General features: G+C 42.8%; 1 protein-coding gene across 2 annotated transcripts in view; it reads left to right on the plus strand.

Moving 5' to 3' along the window:
* SOBP (sine oculis binding protein homolog) overlaps positions 1 to 20,670 on the plus strand; it is a 152,094-nt gene that overhangs the window by 98,978 nt on the left and 32,446 nt on the right. The window contains exon 5 of one of the 2 annotated variants that reach the window (XM_056124974.1): positions 1,480 to 1,575. The exons of the other annotated variant lie outside the window; for it this stretch is intronic. Within the exon in view, the coding sequence (XP_055980949.1) occupies positions 1,480 to 1,575 (96 nt within the window). The remainder of the gene's footprint in view (positions 1 to 1,479; positions 1,576 to 20,670) is intronic. 2 annotated transcript variants of the gene reach the window in all.

Raw genomic sequence — 20,670 nt, forward strand, 5'->3', positions numbered from 1 at the left:
GTGGGAAAAAAAGTACATTCAAAGACACCAAATCTTTTAGGTGTTAATACATTTCAGAATGAAACCCCAAACAGCGCCATGTCTTCCTCCGTAAACTTCTTATAACCCAAATATTACTGTCATGACTTCATTTGCTCCCCGGCAACACGTCGCTAGAGCCCTTCTTAAAAAACCAGATATACATTCCAAAGTGGACAGAATACGGATTCCTCCCTAAAATGGCAATCCCTCTGAGTCTAGCCAGGGAGCTCTGAGTGACAACTGTCAGCGGGCACATTTCATGGCATTAGAGGAGAAACTATACATCAGCACTGTCAGCATTATGCACAGACGAATATGCATTGTTTTCTCCCCCTCTATCCATAACATCACAACAGGTAGTTCTCAGCTGTTCCCTTGGTGCCAGACATACATTTTATCTAAAGAGACAGCAGACAGAACTACCTGCTGCTTCCTGTGCTGCTCTCCCTGTGCTTCTCTCCTCTCCCCCCCACCTCCCCCCCCCTCACTTGGGCTTTTTAAAATCAACTGGCAGGGAGCCAGGAGCTCATCATTTTAATGCAGTGCAAAATGGAATATGCATAATTATATGCAAGCCATATGTGAGGGAGACAGCTCAGCTGTGAATTTTAGGAGGCCAGGAGAGAGAGAGCAGTTAGGGCTAAGATGAGATGAGAGCAGAGCGGAGTGCAAGTGTCACCCAAATGAATGGTTTAATGAGTGTGCCGCAGACACGCCTCCTTCACCCACCTCTCCCTTCTCTCCAACGCCAAAGCCCAAACCGATGGAGATTAGAAAGACAAGACTATATGCAAGCGGTGTTGCTAATGGGTTCTGTTAATGTCTCCATTTAAACTTCAGCTCTCTTAATTAACAGTGTAGATCAAAATAACCAGTAACTTTTAATGCAGCTTCTTAATTAAATCTCTTTTTTTTTACTGCACTTGATTGAAGAATCATTGTTCTTACTAGATCATTGCTCCTTTCAGATCTTTATTTAAAAAATCAAGGGGAATCAGTTTCTCTCTAATAGTATTACAATGCAAAATATAACAATGCAAATTGCTTTTCTTATGGCCTTGCTATTAGAATTTTTTTTAAGTGCATTATCTAGAGATTGCTTAAGCATGCCAAAAAGTTTAAACACGTCTGTATGTCATTTAATCCTGAGTGTGCAACTAAAGTCCCTGGAAGACTAAAGTGGTGGTGATTTCCAACAACATTATTTGGTCTTGGTTTGTTTCATTTTGCTTTAAATATCCCACCACAGTGAATTTGCATGTTCAAACTAAACTATGTGAAGAAAAATAAATCCCAAATTTTATATCTAAAAGGCATACTGCGTATTTAAACAAACTTCTTAATAATGTTGTTATTTCTGGATTCCCGTTTGTTTAATGATCTGAGCTGTTATGCTTTTAGCTTTTTTTCCTTCCATTATTTGTAAGTCCCTAAATAGGCCATTATATTTCCCTTCAGGCTAGAGATGAAGATGGACATGCTGAAAATTTTCCCCAGCAGCACTATGCTAAGGAAACTCCAAGGCTTGCCTTCAAGAATAACTGCGAACTACTTGTAAGAATAACATACTTACAACAAGTCTAGAATGTTACTTTAGCACAGCGAAAACAGTTTTTGAAAGGGTTTGTTCATTATTACATAATTTATGAAGTATTATAGTTCTTTTGTATAGAGTTCTAAATGCTAATTCTGATATCACTGAATATTAATTATAAGATCTCAAATTGTTTGCAAATCTTTTATATCTGATTATAGAGCTGGGATGGCCCTGTCTTTATAAGCTTGTTTTGTATAGTAGTTTCTAAGCAGCCATTTGGTAAATGGCTAATAAAGTTAAAAATATAGAGAAAGACAGTTGATATATGTAGCTTGGGGGATAAAAGAAATAGTCCCTCCGACCCAGCCCTCCTCCTGCTTCCCAGTTGTGGACTATTTTAAGAGACAGAGTGGTAATATTTTGTTCTGCTAGGAAAGATAGCAGAGTTGACACACAGTACTCCCTTTAGAATTCGACTATTCCTACACTCTTTTGCCAAACTCAATCAGGCACTTTCATCTCTCCTATGTAGAAGTCAAAGCAGCGACAGGATGCGGCGATGTTTACAAGTCGTGAGAGTGGATATCAGCTGTGACAGGGACTCTGTTCCAGCACAGGGTTAATCTGCTGTTCATTTTTGCATTTGCAGCGAGACAAGATGAAAAGCAAGCAGGAATGCCTATTATATTTCTATTAAATGAATCTGTTGGGACCTAATGTTCTTGATTAGCTTTTGAAAATGAGTGCTCCGCAATGCATTTTCTGTTTACCTAAAGTAAACAGAGAATGAATTGTCATTTATTTAGAGATTCAAGCACTGCTTTTGAAAATGAAGCTTTATGAGGGATCTAGCTATGTAGTCCCTAAATGTTCTTCTCTCTTCAGTGGCATTAAAGCAAAACATTTGCTCCCACTAAGTGAAAACACTGCGAGCTAGCTCTGCTCAGTTGTTACATTGCGAGGTAGTCTCATTTCTGTTTGGTTTTTGGCAGAACACAGCACAGCCCTGCCAGGTCTCTGCATTAGGAAATCCCGAATGTCACTGGCTTTGGACCTCGCTCTGATCCCAACTGTTCATTAAAAACAAAGTGTTCAAAAAGCAAAGGGGAAGAGAGGAAATTTCCGTTTAGAGCAGTTCAGTTCGAGCAGCGTTGGTTAGATGTGGATACTGAGACGCTCCTCCCCCACCAAGCCCCCCCTCCCCCAAACACACACCTTCTGTAAGATTATGTCAGCACCTTTCATTCTGGGGGCTAGGGTGGGGGTCCCTATCCAAAGTCACTCCTAGGCAGAGTTGCTGTTGACAAATGCACTTTCCTGTCCTGCAGATTGGCTCATCTGTGTATTTTATCTTGGGACTCCTAAACTCCCAGGCCTGCTAGCATTTCCTGTTTCAGGAACATCCCATATATTCATTGCCATTTTAACATTTGGCTGCCTAACTGTGACATCTGACTCTGGCCACAGGGATCATGCATGGGATGTTTTGGTATCAAGATACTCTAGGGAGGAACTTGCTGCTTTTTAGAGAAATTGTGAAAAAGGATTATGCCATATTTGATTTCTTTTATTTATCAGAAAAAAATGAATATGTTTGAGTCCTGGTTGTGGTCAGTTTATGCTGGAGGAAGTAAAACATATACGTGACCATCTTTTCTAGCTATCTTTAGAGAAAATATATGTTTAGTCTGTGCTTAAATTGCTGTGCTTAAACACAATATTGTGTTGGCAGTAGTTTTGAGAGATTGGTACAATCTTTGTTCTCCGAGTTAGACATGCTTTATTTCGGTCAGCATACTTTCTGGTGATATGAGAAAAAGGAGAATAATGGGGGAAAAGAGGAAGAAGAAGTAAGCTTATTTCTCCAAGGAAGAATTTTTTTTTCAGATTCAAGAGAAGCAATGGTATTTGCCAGTTATGAAGCCCTGAGAAATTATATTGCCGTGTGAAAGAGATTTGCTCATTCTTAAGACACAACTCAGAAGTTCGTGCATTTCCTTATTGTAGCTTAGAGTAAAATTTTTAAGATGCCATGAAAGCATTCCCATCCCTGTGCCGTGACCCCTCACAGCTTGAAGGTGGTTCTTCTCTCTGGTTGTGTTCTCTACCGTGGGGGTGCCTGGAGGGGGACAGGGTGAGGGGTGCCAGTCATCTTAAGGGAAAGCACTGAGAACTCAGGTTCCCTCTAGACTTTCAGGAGCCCATGAAAGGGAGATGAATCCTCTGAGCCACAAAGGCTGAGTGGAAGGGTCCTAACCAGGCCAGAGAGAAATTGTCTCTGACTTTATTATTGACCGGGGATTTCTCTGTCCTCCCCCACAAACTCTGTTTCTTGGAAGAGGGAGGAATATTAAGTGGCCTAAACAAAAGCAAAGTAAAATCGATGCCTGGAATACACAAGCGTGTGTAATCGGAAGGCACAGACAAAGAAAGCTTCAGCTGATAGAGAGAAAAACCAGCTCTCTGCCACTGTAGATTCCCTGTGGAGTATTGATTCCGCCCCCCTCCCCCATTTAAATTCCAAACTGTGATATGTGCTTGAACGCTTAATGTACAACACAGATGACAAGCTATTTAGCTTGGTCGCCAAGATGCTTAGGTTGGTGGTTATGCAGCAGCTTCCTTATGCTTTTTTATTAATTTTGAAAGTGCAAGACTGTCAAGTGGAGTGACATTAGATAAAACTTGAGTGCGAGTCACTGTGTTATGGTTCAGCATGGTGCCATCTAGTCCTTCAGAGACAGGTGCCAACACACGCGCACACACAGCCATGTAGGCAGGGGCACACACACGGAGTGACACATTCCATTTTATGATAAAATTTTGTTGACACATTCCATTTTATGATAAAATCAAGTAATTTTCTTTTTTTTTTTTCTTTTTGGGTCACACCCAGCGATCCTGGCTTTGCATTTAGGAATTACTCCTGGCAGTGCTCAGGGGACCATATGAGATGCTGGGAACCAAACCTTGGTCGGCCGCATGCAAGGCACATGCCCTACCCGCTGTACTATTGCTCTAGCCCCAAATCAAGTAATTTTCAATCAAAGAAAATGTACGATAGCAACAGGGGTATGAGACCCTCAGAAGAGAAACATTTCTCGAAGTTGGCTAGACCTTGCCCCAAATTCCAGTGTCATTGCTGATCCCTTGATCATATCTATCTCATTTTAGGGAGAATCTGGAAGGCTAGTTCTTACTTTCCCTTTTGTATTGCTGGTGGGAGTTGGGTTAAGAACTGGTGAGTGAGAAATTCCTTGGTCATAATATGAGCTCATCTACTTTCAGTTCTTGAAGGCTACTGGGAGGAAGCCCTTGCAGAAATATGAAAGAGACTAGGACTTGGAGGGAATGGACCTTTAGCTGTTATGAAGGTGTGAGTGAAGGAACTGAAAACAATCAAGTCTGTACCTCATGTGTTCCTAGGACCAACCCTGAAGACATCGCTGAATTTAAGGGAAAGGTGAAAATACAGTCCAAGAACAACAACCAATGATGTAATTAGGAAACAATCCAGATTTAGAAAGTCTGGAAGGGGAAGTAAGAGAGGAAACTCAGGTGGGAGAATCCACCTGTCTTTTGTAGTTCTTCCATCATCTGCTTGACAGGAAAATACCCTTCAGCTTTCCGTGGACTCTACAGATCAGGGGCTTTGCAGAGGGGAGGGGGATGGAGCCTACAGCTGGGATGCTGGATAAAAAAATAGGTGGGGAAGAATTCTTTCTGGCCACTTACAACGCCAGTGCAGGGAGGAGAGAGCTATTTCAGTTTTGCAGACTTGCGAACAGAGAGGATGGGGTGGAGAAAGGCTCAGGCTGTTCTGTGGGCTGCTTTGTCCCTCTCTGTCTCCTGGGAAAGCAGACAGATAGATTTTAAGACTCAGACATTGTCCTTCAGCAGAGGTGCTAAGGCAGAAAATGCTCTGTATTCATGCTGGGCACAATTAACAAGACATTATCGAGTCTCCTTTAAGCCCAGGACCGGACCGTACACCTGACGGGGTTCTTGGGACACAGAACAGATAAAGATACAACCCCTTCCCTGAAGGTGCTTCCGCTTCAGTGGTGTGCAGGCCTCTAGAGTATCACAGCCATTAGGATTGTGGACAGGTCTTACCCCAGCTGCACTGGAATTAATTTATACCACATCACACTGGTGGTAGAGCTAAGGGCCTGGGCACAAAGCTGAAGGTGTATGATCATGCTTGCGATTTCACGTCACCTTGAAGCCCAGTCCTCCACTTTTGGACCTCTCTGAGACTCAGGTGTCCCTCTTCAAAGTGTGATAATGAAAGGTAGAACTTCAGAGGATCCTGTCAGGATGAAAAGCTGTGGTGGAATTGCAGGGCGTGGCCCAGAGTAACATTCAGTCCATATGAACTGCAGCTCCAGAGACTCTTACTCTCCCGATTGTTTTCATTTCACAATAAGCATGCCCAGGAGAGCACCAGCAGAATCCTGGGCTACAGAAAAGGGAGATTCTTCTTCTTTTTTTTTTTTTAAAAAAAAAGCTCCCAAACACTAATTTTATTTTATTTTATTTGCTTTTTCGGTCACACATGGCGATACACAGGGGTTACTCCTGGCTCTGCAGTCAGGAATTACTCCCGGCAGTGCTCAGGGGACCATATGGGATGCTGGGAATTGAACCCGGGCCGGCCGTGTGCAAGGCAAACACCCTACTTGCTGTGCTCTCGCTTCAGCCCTGGGAGACTCTTAATTCCATATGCTACCATGAGGGGTTAAACAAAGCACCTGGCAGACCTTCCCTGGCTTGGATTCCAATGATCTGGACTGGTGTGGAAGTGACTGGAGGGGGAAGGGAAAGGGCACAAGAGCACAGGCAAAGGTAGGCTGCAAGCAACAGGCCAGTTGGCCCAGGGCTCTGCTAATACCTTGGTAGAAAGTTCCTAAAGGACATGGTGCAGGGGCTGAGAGGCCCTGGCTGCCCACTTGGAGAGACATCCATAACCAGGCAACATCCTGTAGAGTCTGGACTGGAGTTGAGGCAGTTCACAAAAAATCCCCAGTGCTTCTGTGGATGAATGACTATCTAATATACCCCGGAGTCAAGCAGAGCAAGTTACAGAGTGAACCACCAGGCAGTTGTGGCCCAGCTTCAGCCCCCATCAACTCAGCACTGCTCTCTTCCATCTCTCCTCTTTTTCACCACCATTCCTCCCGCCCTTTGATGACCAGAGTTTTGTGAAGCAATTATGCTTTTATTTGTTTGTAAAGATTTTAGCATCCCAGTTCTTTAGCTAGACAGGATTATATTGACACTGATTAAATAGGGAATTGGGACTCGGGGAACTGTGCATATATGAAACAAAGGAAGTTTGGCTGTGGAACATTGCTCTTGCATCTCTCTTTCACATGGAAAGCTTGGACAGTCAGATCCAATCCAAGAGGCCCGGATGGTAAAAACCGCATCATGAGCCCAGGGCTAACTTGAACCTGCTTGTACTCTCAGGCCCTGGGCTCTAAATACACATTTTTGGGGGCACACCAGGCATCACTAAGTGGTTACTCCTGGCCCTGTACTCAGAAATTATTCCTGGCAGTGCTGAGGGGACAATATGGGATGTTGGAGATTAAACCTGGGTCAGCTGAGTGCGTTAAGGGAAGTACTCTACCTTCTTGCATGTTGCTCTGACCCTCTCAATATTTTTATATAAAGATCACATTGGTCTCTTTGCCACCAGACTTGGTCCCCAATACCTGTTGGTCTTATCCCAACAATAAGGGGTAACTAGACCTGTTTGGGATATTAGCTGGCAGGAGAAGCTACCACATTTGGGAATTGGAGAAATGGTTCAGTGGGCTGACCACATGCATTGAGTGCCGGAGGCCTGAGTTCAATCTCCGGCACCACCAGGAGCAACCCTCAGGCACAGAGCCAGGAGTAGCCCCCTGAGAATCACTGGGCATGGCCAAATAAGAAATACACAAGCCAAAAAAAAAAACACGACTCAAAAACAAAAAACTAAAGCTGCCACATTTTATTGGGATCTTGATAGGGTTCAATTCTTTTCTTTTGACACCAGAACACACTTATGCATACATGCTAATTTAAAGTTGGAAGTTAATTTGCATACTAGAAACTTCATCTAGAACCTTGGGACCAGGTGGTTTCCTGAAAACTTCTGGGAGTGACCCCTAGGTACTGAGCTGGAACTAGCCCCTGAGCATTGCAAGGTGTGGTCCAAAAATTAAAGTCAAACCAAGCCAAGCCATCCTAACCAACCAAAACACCAACTTGCTAACGAGATTTGGTATTCCTGTTAGCCTGGTGATTCCACCATCTTCTCAGAGACAGGTCACATGGGAAGCCAAGGTTTAGTAGGCTTTCACCAAATTCACCAAACTCATCTTGTTAACATTGCTGGTTTAACAGAAAGTCAGATTTGTGAACCAGCCGACAGTGATGCTCTGTTTTTTATTTTTGTTTGTTTTTTTGTCTTGGGATTTTTTGTTTTTGTATTACAGCTGAGAAGCACAAGTGTTGAGAGTTAGAATTCAGAGGACTCCCATCACATCAAATAAAAAGGCAGTTGCCTGCATTTCTTCCCGAGATGTCTATTTTCTTTCTTTTACCTTATGGTGTCTTTGTCTGCATCTCTGCCTGAGATAGGTACTTTCTTACTTTAGGGAGCATTTCCCCATGGTGGGAAAATGGCCCATGTCTGCCTGAAAGATTTACTTTGCTTTTTCCACTCTGGAGAAGTTTGTGCTCTTTCTTGAACCTTAGCTCTTCCCCCCACCCACCCACTTTTTCGGCACTATACTTCCAAAAAAAAAGAGAAAAAGACCCAGAAAATTCCAGGAACAGTTACATCTAGAGAAAGTTGGCTTGGTCCAACATCTTTTCCCATCTACCCTCCAGATTGCTTGAGGACTGTTCATGCGCTTGCACAGTGTTTAAAACTGTATGTTTAAAAGTCCTAACATTTTAGAAAGGAAAGGATTGGTTTTAGGGGGAAAGTTCCATAGAAGTAGTAGCTCAGTTACACTCTCCCAAAAGACCTTTCTGAGTCACTTTTTTTCTGAAAGTGGATGTTTGTCTGCTGCAGCATGGTGGGGGCAGGGATTGTAATCTCAGATGCAAATTGTGGGGTTTCTTTCTGTTTGTTCTGTAAAGAAAGTAGATTTTTAGGTAGGGGTGCTCAGTAACTCCCTCCCTCCCTCGCTTCCTCCCTCTTTCCCTCCCTCCTTTCCTCCTTCCCTCCTTCCCTCTTTCCCTTCCTTCCCTTCATTCTCTTCTTCCCTCCCTCCCTCCCTCCCTCCCTCCCTCCCTCCCTCCCTCCCTCCCTCCCTCCCTCCTTCCTTCCTTCCTTCCTTCCTTCCTTCCTTCCTTCCTTCCTGTGGGATGGAGTCAGACCAAGTCAAGGACTGCATTTTCTTGTGCTGCCCCATTTCACCTTTGCACTTCCGCTTTTACCTTGCTCACCACCTGGGTCTGCTCCTTCCCAGTTGTTCCTTGCATCCTCATGACAACCATGAGTGTCATGGCTTAGAGCCTTCTCTCATCCAAAAACCTTGTGCTGGGCCCCAGACCATCTCTTTCTCCTTCCACCCAGGCAAACTCTTAACAAAACTCTATATTTAGTAAAGAAGCCATCTGGGGTAAAGCAAAAATCTTAGCTTTGCCCTCCAGCTAGATGACTTTTCTTGGCATTAGGGACCATGGACCGGATCCCTGGTACTACAGAAATTCCATTTTCCGAAGCATGAGACTTTGGCCTTTTTAGTCTCAGGTCATTGCACAAAGAACGTTAGAGTCATCACCAGGACTCATGAGTGAGTTCTGGAGCCAGAGAGGGAGTGAGGGGCCCCAGAGTATTTGCCAAGGGAGATACTATAGTGTGGCAGTTACCCATGGGCGTCTCTATAGTATATTCACATGCAGCTCTTCACATGTGCCAGCTGAGTAAGCAAGATCAATTTCTTTCCTGTTCAGAGCCTCTGTTTCTTCAAACTAAAATGAGGATGAATATAGTCCTTGCCTCTTTGGGTTGTTCTAAAGAACATATGAGATATGAAAGACTTTGTATGCCTGCCGCTTATTAAAAAAAAGTCAATAAGAAGAACTCATACTACTAATAAAAAGGAGCTAGAAGGTGGCATTAATTTAAACAAAAGCTTAGGGTAGATCCCTTATTCTCTTAAGTTTATTCTCTAAGTAGAGTCTCCTCCCATTTGGTTTGGATAGAAGCCCATATGTAGTATTTTAATTAGGACCAAGAACTTCAGAGAAACCCTTAAATACCCACCCACTTGCCTGTTTATGCCCAGGGCACTGGCGATGCCTGTTGGCGGCATAGCAAATGTTGCTGATTTGGGAGGTACTGCAATGGAAGAATGCTTCTTTAAAGAAGAAAGTCAAACTTCTCCCCAAAATAGCATGTGCTGTAGAGAAGCTCCTGGACTTGTGAGCCAGGCTGGATTGGGCTCGATTCAGGAGGGTCACCATACTACACTGGCCGTGTGCTTTTGGGCAAGTCACAGAGTCCCATTGTGTCCATGTTCTCCTGTGTAACATGGAAATAACAGTCACAGATGTCTAGTAGGGCCAATCTAAAGCATCCATGAATCAGATCCTAGATGACACTTAGACGAGCATTTGGTAAACTGTTAGCAGTCAGTCATGTTATTGGGATTATGATTATGATCATTTCTTCTGAAGATGCTTACTGACATGCAAGTCATAGAATACTACCTGACCAAATTTTCTTCTTTTTTTGTTTTTGTTTATTGTTCTGGGGCCACATTCAGTGATGCTCAAAGCTTACTCCTGGCTCTGTACTTAGGGATCACTTCTGGGGGGGGGGCTCAAGGGACCATGTGGGGATCGAACCTGGATCAACTGTGTGCAAGGCAAGGCAATCACCCTATCCACCGTACGATAGCTCCAGCCTCATATTACAAAGCTTTCTAGCACCTAAGCTTCTTAAACTATGGATTGCCACCCCATAGTGGGGTCACATAATGAATGTAGTATCACAAAGAATTTGGCAACAGTAAAGGGTTTCCGAGTGCACAATGAGCAAAAAATTAATTCAGAGTCAAGCATGTAATAAATCGGAGGTGTTTCTCCCAGCACGTGTCCAAGTTGCATTCTTTGGCAAAAGGTGAAAGGGGGTTTGCCAGTGAGAAAAACTGAAGAAGCCTTGTTCTAGCACTAGATTATCTGAAAGTCTTGAGTATGTGTATTTGCATGTAAAAGTCACAACATTTCCGGGACTGGAGAGATAGTATAGCAGCTTGTCCTGCAGGGTTCAATCCCCAGCACCCTATAAGGCCAGTCCCCTGAGCCCAGGGAGTGATCCCTGAATACAGAGCCAGGAGTAAGCCCTGAGCACAACCGTTGTGGCTCCAAAATAGAACAGAGTTACAGTATTTCCTTATGCACCATCAGGATGCGGTGCCTTCTGAAAATAACTCTGAACTAAACTCTGAAAGAAATATGTAGCTCTCAAGGAAGATGCTGTATGACCCAGGGCCTCTTTGTCTTGCCTTTACATTTAATCATAAAATTGTGGATCTTGAAAATATGCTCTTAAGCAAACAAATGTTGAGCCAAAGGGAATATGTCATTCACACATGGAAATCTACACTTCTACAGCAGTGAGCCAATGTACCTTTGCTAAGCCTGTTAAGGAGACAAGAAAACGTCTTTTGTGGGCCTCCAGTGTGCTAGCACTTGTGAGCCTCTTTAAATCCTTTATTCTCCCTAGGTCTATCCAATAGATCGTTTTCTCTGGTTTACAACTGGGGAAATGAAAAGTCCAAACTGTTACCTTCCTTTCCTCAGGGGTGAAACACAGCCTGTGGATCCAGTGACCTGGTAATGAGACAGCACTGTGGTGGGAGCCATGGGTCTCTAGCAGATGTTCAGAGCTGGAGAGGTAGCTCAGGGGATGAAGCTCTTACCTTGCACACGGTCTACCCCTATTCCATCCCTAGCATAGCATATGGTCAACTCAGCACAGAGCCAGTTGCAAGCCCTGAACACCGCCGGGTGTGACCCAACCAGTTCTCCCCCCCAGCCCCCCCCAAAAGACAAACTTTTCTCCTCCTATTCCAGGACTGGAGAAGGGGTTCAGTCTATGTGTGACAGAGGAATGAAGAAATTAATTCTGAATTCTTCTTTCTAGCTTCTTTATAGTAACAGTTCTTTAGTAGGATTCTGAAGCCAGAAAGATCTACAGACAGTATCAGGAAAGGGATTGATTCAGTGAGGCATGCTAGCGTTCAAGAATTCCTCGTGCAGAAGAAATTGTGGGGAAAGGAATCAAATTATGTATTTTTGTTCTTGTTGCTTTTGGGGCACACTTGGTGGTACGGAGGGTTTATTCCGAGCTCTGCACTCAGGAATCAATTCCTGGTGGGCTTCGAGGATCATATGGCATGCTGAGGATTGAACCTTCATTGGCCACTTGCAAGGCAAATACCCTACCCACTGTACTATCTCTCCATCCCTCCCCAATTGCATTTTTTTTTTGGTTTGGTAACTTGAAACAGTCACAATCTATAGCTGTAGACTTTTGAAAAAATGGTTTATGTAGCATAAACATTTTAGTGTGTGTGTTTTAAAATTTGATAGTAATAGATAATAGTACTCAGTAGTCTTGGGTACTGAAACTATTTTCAAAGATTTCGATTATTTTTATGATGAGTAAGACTATGGTAAAAGAGTTGGTCTTTTTGATTTGATTGGATTGCTTTCCTTGGTGAGAACTGATCTGTTTCCTACAGGAGTTCTGGCCATCAAATAGTTTATGCAGGCAGGTGTCTCCCTCCTTTTCATTGAATAGAACTGAACAGTTCACCCAAAATATCAAAAGAGAATTTGCCTCTGATAACTTCACCAAAAGTCTAGGTCATATATCAAGCAAAACCAGAAAATCATATAGGATATCAATTATCAATCTAACAGTGCACAAGTTACCAGCCTGAACTAATATTAATCATATCCAGCCATGTGCTGGGTTTATGGCTAGAAGAACAAGTGAACAGAAGTCTCTTGGGGGAAAAGGGAACGGTTGTAAAAAATATTTGAAGCTGAGCAGAATGACATATGTGAATAATAAGAGAGGCAAAGAAATTGAAGATGGATGTGGGGGGTGACCTGGGAGATGGTGGTGGGGCGGGGGGTGGATGTGGGGGGGGGGGGAGGCAGTGAGAGGGAATTTTAAAAGGGAAGAAAGAAGGGAAAGCCCACGATTAAGATGTTAGTAAGCAGGCACAGGAAAATGAAAGTCTTTAAAAGAATTTCTTTTCTTGTTGCCGTTCGGTTTTGAAGTCTCTTTGGTAATTGTGTGTTTTGTACACTTCCTCCCTTTGTGGTCGGGGGCATCGTGTATTCCCATAGACCCCTCTTCCTAGCCCCTCCTTCCTCCTGTCTGGCTGCCTGGAACTCAGAATGGAGACATTCTCTTTTCATTCTAGAAGAGGCTCTCCTGGCTGGGAGCTTTGGTAGGCAGGTGTTTTGTCTTTTTCCTCGCTGTACCCCCTGAGAACTGTGCTTCCAGGAAATATTGGTGTGCACCTTTTTATTTTTCTTCTGGATTTGAAGGTATCTTTTTCCCTTCAGCATTCTACCATCTCAGAAACGGGGCTGTATGTAATTGATGGCCCATCGGTGTTTAATCAGCAGGGGCTTTTCCCTAGTGGTGTAAAAGAAGGGTATCTTAGCAATCAGTGTTGATATAGATTCAGTGAACTATTGTGGAGGTGGGTGTTCGATAATTATTTGCCACGTGGATGCACACAAACACATCTTCCCTGGTACTAGTTCAGAGAACAATGAAATGTTTAAGGTTAGACCCAGATTGTGTGTTGGCCACTGATGAGTTAGACAGGAGGCTGGCTGTGGTTCTGTCTTCACTGGGCATCTTTACTGAGTGTACTTTACCTTCAGTGGAGCAGATAAATGGTTTTGTTCATTCCTTCTTGCTGAGCTAGTTAAGACATACTCCAGATAAGTCAGCACTAGACTAATTAGTGGTACTTTTGCTGAAATTATCCAGAAAATTGCCTAATATTCTACTCTGGAATGCATATTCATCAGTATATCTCTTGAAAAATCATGAAGATAGAGAGGAGCAATGGTTTATTTTTCCTTTGCTAGTGAAGGCTGCAGATTTTATTAGGATAAAGTATGTGTTTTATAAATTAGGATGCAAACCTTATCTCCCACCAACACCAAGATCCCTAGAAAGGTTTACAACCTCTAGAATAAAAAACGTCCTTTAAATGTATTTCAAATTTTATAGTTCACATTTAGGACATCAATTTGTGTAAGTAACATTTTTATCTCAGCAGCAGTGTGAGAACTCTGCTATTTTGTGATCTGGATATAGTTTAGTTTCCTTTCAGTGGAAAGTTTGAAAATAATTCTGGTACTGTAGCAGGTTCTCTCAGACTTACTTTTATGTGGTCAGGGAAGGGGAATTTAATCAGCTTTTCTTTCTGTTTTGTTTGGGGGCCATACATAGCCATACTCAGGGTTTTTATTCCTGACTCTGTTCTTAAGGAGGCTCACTCCTGGTGGGACTTGAGGGACCATATGAGATGCCAGAGATTGAATTTGGGTTGTATACTTGCAAGGCAAACTTCCTGCCCTTGTACTATCTCTCTGGCCCACATCAGCTTTTTTTAGTGTCTAAAACAAGCAGGAAGGCAATATTTCCATTTTGAGCATGTTCCAGACTATGACTTTCACATGAAAAGTCTCAAGATTATTAAAAATGTGAAATATTTTTGGTGGGGAGTGTCTCCATTTGACTAGTGATGTTAACTTCTAAATTGTCTGATAAATGTATAAGGATATTCCCAGAGAACTAAACAGTTTGAAATAGCTTAAGATGTTTGAGATAACTTAGACTTTAAAAACATACATCACATATGTATATAATACTTAAAGTGTACCTGATTTAGATAAAGGAAAATTTATATGCCTTATGTAAAAATGTGGATGCATACCTAAAGGAAAATTAACCAGAGCATGGCATTACAAAAGTCTTTGGAGCCTATGACATTACGAAAGTCTTTCCTATATGTATCTCAGTCACTTATGCAATATTTTCTATAATAATTTCATGTTTTAAAAGTCTATAAAATAACATGGAAAAATAGAGTTGTGATACAATTTTTACTTTAATTTTTCCTTATATAATATTTCCTTATTTGTATTTTATGTTTCCTTATTTTATTTTCATTGTATTTAAACACTGTTCTGACTTGTCATCGAATTAGCCAAATAGAAAACTGAGCTGTCTCAATGGAAACAGCCAGTCCTGATAATTCAAACCAAAAGACCCTTTCTCAAGGGACATTTTCTCCCTGCTTTATTGGCTCTGAATAGTTTTTATATCTTTAGTTTAATCTTTGGTATATATTACATGAAGACAGTGTCTACAAAGCAATGCGATGTCCATAAAGATTCAAAACACTTTTTTATTTTTAAAAGAGCAGCAGATGCTTGGGGTAGGGGTGGATAGGGGCATATCCACTGGTACCCAGGGCTACATTTTTTTAAATTTTCATTAGTGAAACACCATGAGGTACAGTTGTAAACTTACAAATTTTTGTGCTTGGGTTTCAATTATACAATGATCAAGGACCCATCCCTCCACCAGTGCCCATTTTCCATCACCACGGATCCCAGTATCCCTCCCACCCCCCATTTCCCCCCGCCCCATCCCACCCTGCCTCTGTGGCAGGGCATTCCCTTTCGTTCTCTCTCTCCTTTTGGGTGCTATGGTTTGCAAAAGAGGCATTAAGTGGCAATCATGTTTGGTCTAGAGTCTACTTTCAGCATGCTTCTCCCATCCTGGGAGGATCCTCCCAACACCCTTTATTTGGTGCTCCCTTCTCTATCTGAGCTGCCTTTTCTCCTAGCATGTGTGGCTGACTTCCAAGTCATAGAGTAAGCCTCCTGGTACTTATCTCGGCTCTTCTTGGGTGTTAGTCTCCTATTTTGTTACTTTATGTTCCCCAGGGCTACTTTTAACTCTGTGCTTAAACATCATTTCTGGTGGTGCTTGGAGACCATAAGGTACTGGGCATCAAACCCAGGCCTCCTGCATGTAAAGCACATACTTTGGCCTGTTGGGAGCCATCTCTTCTGTCCTTCAAACCCATTTAAAAATATGGGTACTTAATTCATGGACCCATCTCAGAAAGTTTAGAATTGCTGTCAGGGAGGTTAGGGGATGCTCCTGTGTACTATTGAGAGTCTGTAGTTTTCAGTGACTGCACCCAAGGGCCGACTCTCTCCTAAAATGTGCTTGGACGCAATGTGCTGCAAAGTATAAAAAATGCCTTCTTCTTGCTGGGAGTCAGCAGACCACAATGATAGCAATAAGGAACTGCCAGAATTACGCAGGTGCCATATGGGGTGACAGGGACTCATTAGGAACAGCAGTTTCTGTGCCATGGGGAGGTGAAGCATCAGTTTGTGGGGTAGCTGTGCTGGGGTAAGTCCTGAAGATCGTGAACAGGATTCTCAGAGGGGCTCCTTCTCCTTGCAGGTGTGTGTGTGTGTGTGTGTGTGTGTGTGTGTGTGTGTGTGTGTTTGGCAGGTAGTGGGGTGGCAGGTAGAACAGAGGGACATCTCGAGACACAAGAAAATGTGCTGGTGATGCTGGTATGGGGGCGGGAAGAAGGGAAGAAGTGGGCAGCATGCTTTTGGGGGGAGCCTTGTGAAAACTACTTGTACTCGCCTCACCTGGGAATAGCGAGCAGTGTTGATATCATGGGTCAGCTGTGGTCAGATAGTGCAAGCAGCGAGAGAGAACTTTGGAGCTGATGTTTTTGGCTCTGGAGATCTATACTAGCTACCTCAGCCAGGAAGCATAGTTATGCCAGCAGTTGGAGAACAGACAACAGTTCTAGAAGGTGGTTTAGAACAGATGGGCCACACAGGATGAGGACAAAGGCTTCTCACAGCTGCAAGGGTGAGACTGGGTAGAAAGGATGGTCTGGGATACTGGTTGTCAGGCTCTTAGGACTTGTTGTTACCCATCGCAGGCACAGAGGGCTCTCCTGGTGATATGGGAGAGTTGAGGAGTAGAGGCAGTACAAGGCATTTTGAGCTATCCTGTTGGCCCCAGGAATTCTTTAATTAAAAAAAAATGGTGGTCTGGAGAGATAGCACAGCATGTTGGGTTCTTGCCTTAAACACAGTCAACTTGGGTTTAATTTCTGCATCTCATATGGTCCCCTGAGCACCGCCAGGAGTAATTCCTGAGTGCAGAGTCAGGTGTAATCAATGAGCATTACTGCGTTTGACCAAAAGAACCCCCCCAAACAAAAAAAAAACCCCACCCCCAAATGAAGAGGACAGATCTTGAAAGATAGTACAGAGGGTAAGGTTCTTGTGACTACCCAGGGTTCATCCCCTTGTGCCCGCTATAGTCCCCCCAGTCAGACATGAGTGATTCCTGAACACAGAGCCAGGACTAAGTCCTGAGCACTGCCAGGTGTGGCCCCCACAAACACAAACAAAAAACAAAGACAAAGTGAAGAGGACAAGCCTAATAACACAGCTTCTGAGCATTCGGACTGGCTTCTTCTTTCACCTTGCATATGTATAGGTCTTAGAGAAAGAACTTGTATCTTTTTAGCAGTGACCTAAAAGATTTTTTTAAGATCCTCATCAAGGAAAATCAATTTATTGATTTTTACTCTATTTACTAAAACATTTTTACTAATATAAAATTATTTGTCATGAGTAAAAACATAAAGGAGCCACAAGCTAACCCCCTCATTAAAATGTAAAATTTTGTAACCCAACAATCTCTGGTAATTCTAATGACCTGACCACTTACAATTCCCACCTTTCTTTTGAAAACCAACACTATCACCCACTTCTTTGTTCACATGGTGATAAATTTCAAGAGTATTTCATCTAAGCACTGAATTATTGATTTGAGAAATCAGTTTTTCTTTGCGCTGATTTAGCTGTCTGGAATACATTTGGGACTTGTTACAGTTGTAGAAATGAAAAACAAAGGAAATTCCAAGATAATGTGAGCAGATGTCATTTGGTGACTAGGATAAATTGGCAGAGCGTCCATTGATTAGAACTCATCTCTGAATGAGTTGCGCTGCCTCTCTATGAAATTATCAAGGTCACGTTGAAGATGAAAATGAGCTGTGGGACAATAAGTCGCTCGTACAGCAGAAAAACATGCAATGGAAAATGAGACCCATTGTCTTCTCCTGGGACCTTGATTTCTTTGCCCAAAGTCTAATATACCTCTTTAGTCTAATTTCGTTTTAGCTTTAGTTATGCTTTCTAAAATTACAGCGTGTGTGAGGATTGGAATTCTGTTTCTTCTGACAGGAAATTGAGTCCACGTAAAATGCTTCCCTCTCCCTTGAGGGAATGGGAAGTGACCCCTAATCTCCCTGTGTCTAGTCGGTCTGCAGCAGGGACACCCCTCACAGGGTGCAGGACAGAAATGGTGTCACATGGTACCCCAGAGCCACCAGCCCCTCAGCCTTAACTCTAGCTCTCTGGCTGTCAGACTTGATATCGTGCAAACTTTTCCCTTTGGACTGTGAACCTGACTGGGCATACAAAGTAATTTTTATGTTTGGGAGTAGAGGGTTTGGCTAGCACACTCTGCATTCTTAGGGGCTGTTCCTGGCTCTGTACTCAGGAGTGACTCCTAACAATGCTCAGGAAATCATATGTGGTGCTGCGATATGGACTGGGAGCGGTGGAATGCAATATAAATGATTTAGACTTTCCTAGCTTTTGAAATTAAGTTTTAAAAATGTAGTTGAATATACTGAAAAAAAAAGGAAAATGATCACCCTTGGTTTCCAACTTTTTCAGTTATTTTACACACACACACACACAAACACACACACACACATATACATTTATATGTATGCTTTTTGCTTTTTTGAGTCACACCCAGCGGTACTCAGGGGTTGCTCCTAGCTCTGCACTCAGGAATTACTCCTGGAGGTGCTCAAGGGACTATATGGGATGCCAGGGATTGAACCTGGGTCAGCTGCGTGCAAGGCAAATGCCCTAACCACTGTACTATTGCTCTGGCCCCCTATTATTTTGTATTTTTTTAAATGCCAGGACTGTTGAGAAAGCTGATGGTTAGAGCTTCTAGGTTTCCAGAATGAGTTTTACTGAATGGCGCCCTTAATTTTTGCGAGAGTTTGTTTCATATTATTTGTACTTCAGAGCTACAGATACACATGTGCCATCTCCCAGTTCTAGAATCTTTTGTTTTTGTGTTTTGGAGGCCACACCCAGTGGTACTCAGGGTTTACTCCTCCTAGCTTTATGCTCAGGAGTCACTCCTGGCAGTGCTCAGGGGACCTCATGCAGTTCCAGGAGATAAATTGTGGTTCACTGCATACAAAGCAAGTGCCCTGCCTCTGTACTATCTCTCCGGTCCATAAGCACTGTCTGTCCGCTGTCCTCCCATTGTTCATCAATTTGCTTGAGTGGGCACCAGTAACATCTCCATCGTGAGACTTGTTACTGTTTTTGGCATATCGAATCCTCTGGTCTATAAGACTTTTTTTTTAAGTTTAAATAAATTCAGTCACTGTGAAATTATAAAGCTATTCATGATTGGGTTTCAGGCATACAGTATTTCAACATTGATCCCTTCACCAGTGTCCACTTCCCTCCAACACCAGCACCCTGATTTTATGAAAGGCTCTTTATATATATATTTATTTATATAATATATCATATATTATATATGATAATATTTATCTCTATATAAACATATATATATTGCAGTGTGATTTACAGTACTGTTGCTGATAGGGTTTCATCCACATTTTACCACCTTTCAGCACCACTGCCTCCTCCCAGTTGAATGCATCTGTGCACCTTAGACATTGCCCCTTCCCTTTCTTATCCCCCAGCCCCATCAAGTACGTGTTTCCTACTGAATACCAGTTCTTATGTCAGTTTCCATTGTCTTTGGGTATTTGTTAGTCCACTGTTATGTTTCTTTCCATCCCGCAGATGAGAGGGATCATTCGGTGTCACTCTCTCTTCCTCTCCCTTCACTCAGCATGATATTCTCCAGGTCCCTTCATGTAGCAGCAGATTTCATGACTTGATCTTTTCTTATGCCCGGCCCGGAAGATTCTTTATAAAGACTTTTAAGTCGTTTTTAAGAATGTTTTGAGTGTGAATGAATGAACAAACCATTGTGGGGTGGCTCCCTGTTGGCAACTTTCCACAGCCTGTTTCTCTCTCTCTCTCTCTCTCTCTCTCTCTCTCTCTCTCTCTCTCTCTCTCTCTCTCTCTCTCTCTCTCTTTCCCCTTCTATGTCTGAAGAGTTGTTAGGAATGTCAGGAATGTGGCAGTGTGGCTGAACCAAGCACACCTTTCCGGCACGTTTCTGAGTTGTCTGATTTCATAGGTAGAACAAAGAGCAGCAGAAGGTATAGAAGCCACCTGGGGCTATGTGAGACCTTTCTGTGCCCCCCTTCCAAACAGTGGCATTCTTCCTCCTCCTCCTCCTCTTCCTTCTCTTCCTTCTCTTCCTCCATCTTTTCCTCCCTGTCCTCCCTGTCCTCCCTCCAGTGGCCCTGGTTTGTTTCCCAAAGGAGAGAATTTTCTCTCAGTTGCATTCAGCTACTCATATATATGTTCGTGTGTGGATTTAGCTACTAGAGAAGGTATCAAATAGAGGGAACCAAGGCATTAGATTTTTTTTTAGAGGGTTTTTTTTTTATTTTACTTTTAAAAAAAATTATTGAATATTCATGAGATGGACCATTACAAAGCTGTTCCTGATTGGGTTTCAGCCCTGCAATGATCCAACAATAATCCCTCCACCAATGTACATTTCCCACCACCAACAAGGCATTAGATTTTAAAACATGTTCTCCTTCCCCCCACCCTCATTCTCTCTGAAATATTTGAATTCATATTGTATTGATTTTGTGGTGCCAGAGATCGAACCCATGGCCTCACACATATGAGGCAAGTGCTCCGACACTGAGTGGCACTGGATTAAGACTTCAAATGAAGAATAACTTTTGGAAGTGTTTCTCCTTTCCGAGTTTAATTGACTGTACTCTCTACTGATCGAGGAAGCAAACCGAGCT

The sequence above is a fragment of the Sorex fumeus genome, unplaced genomic scaffold, assembly GCF_029834395.1.
Source record: "Sorex fumeus unplaced genomic scaffold, SorFum_2.1 ptg000054l, whole genome shotgun sequence".
Taxonomy (NCBI): domain Eukaryota; kingdom Metazoa; phylum Chordata; class Mammalia; order Eulipotyphla; family Soricidae; genus Sorex; species Sorex fumeus.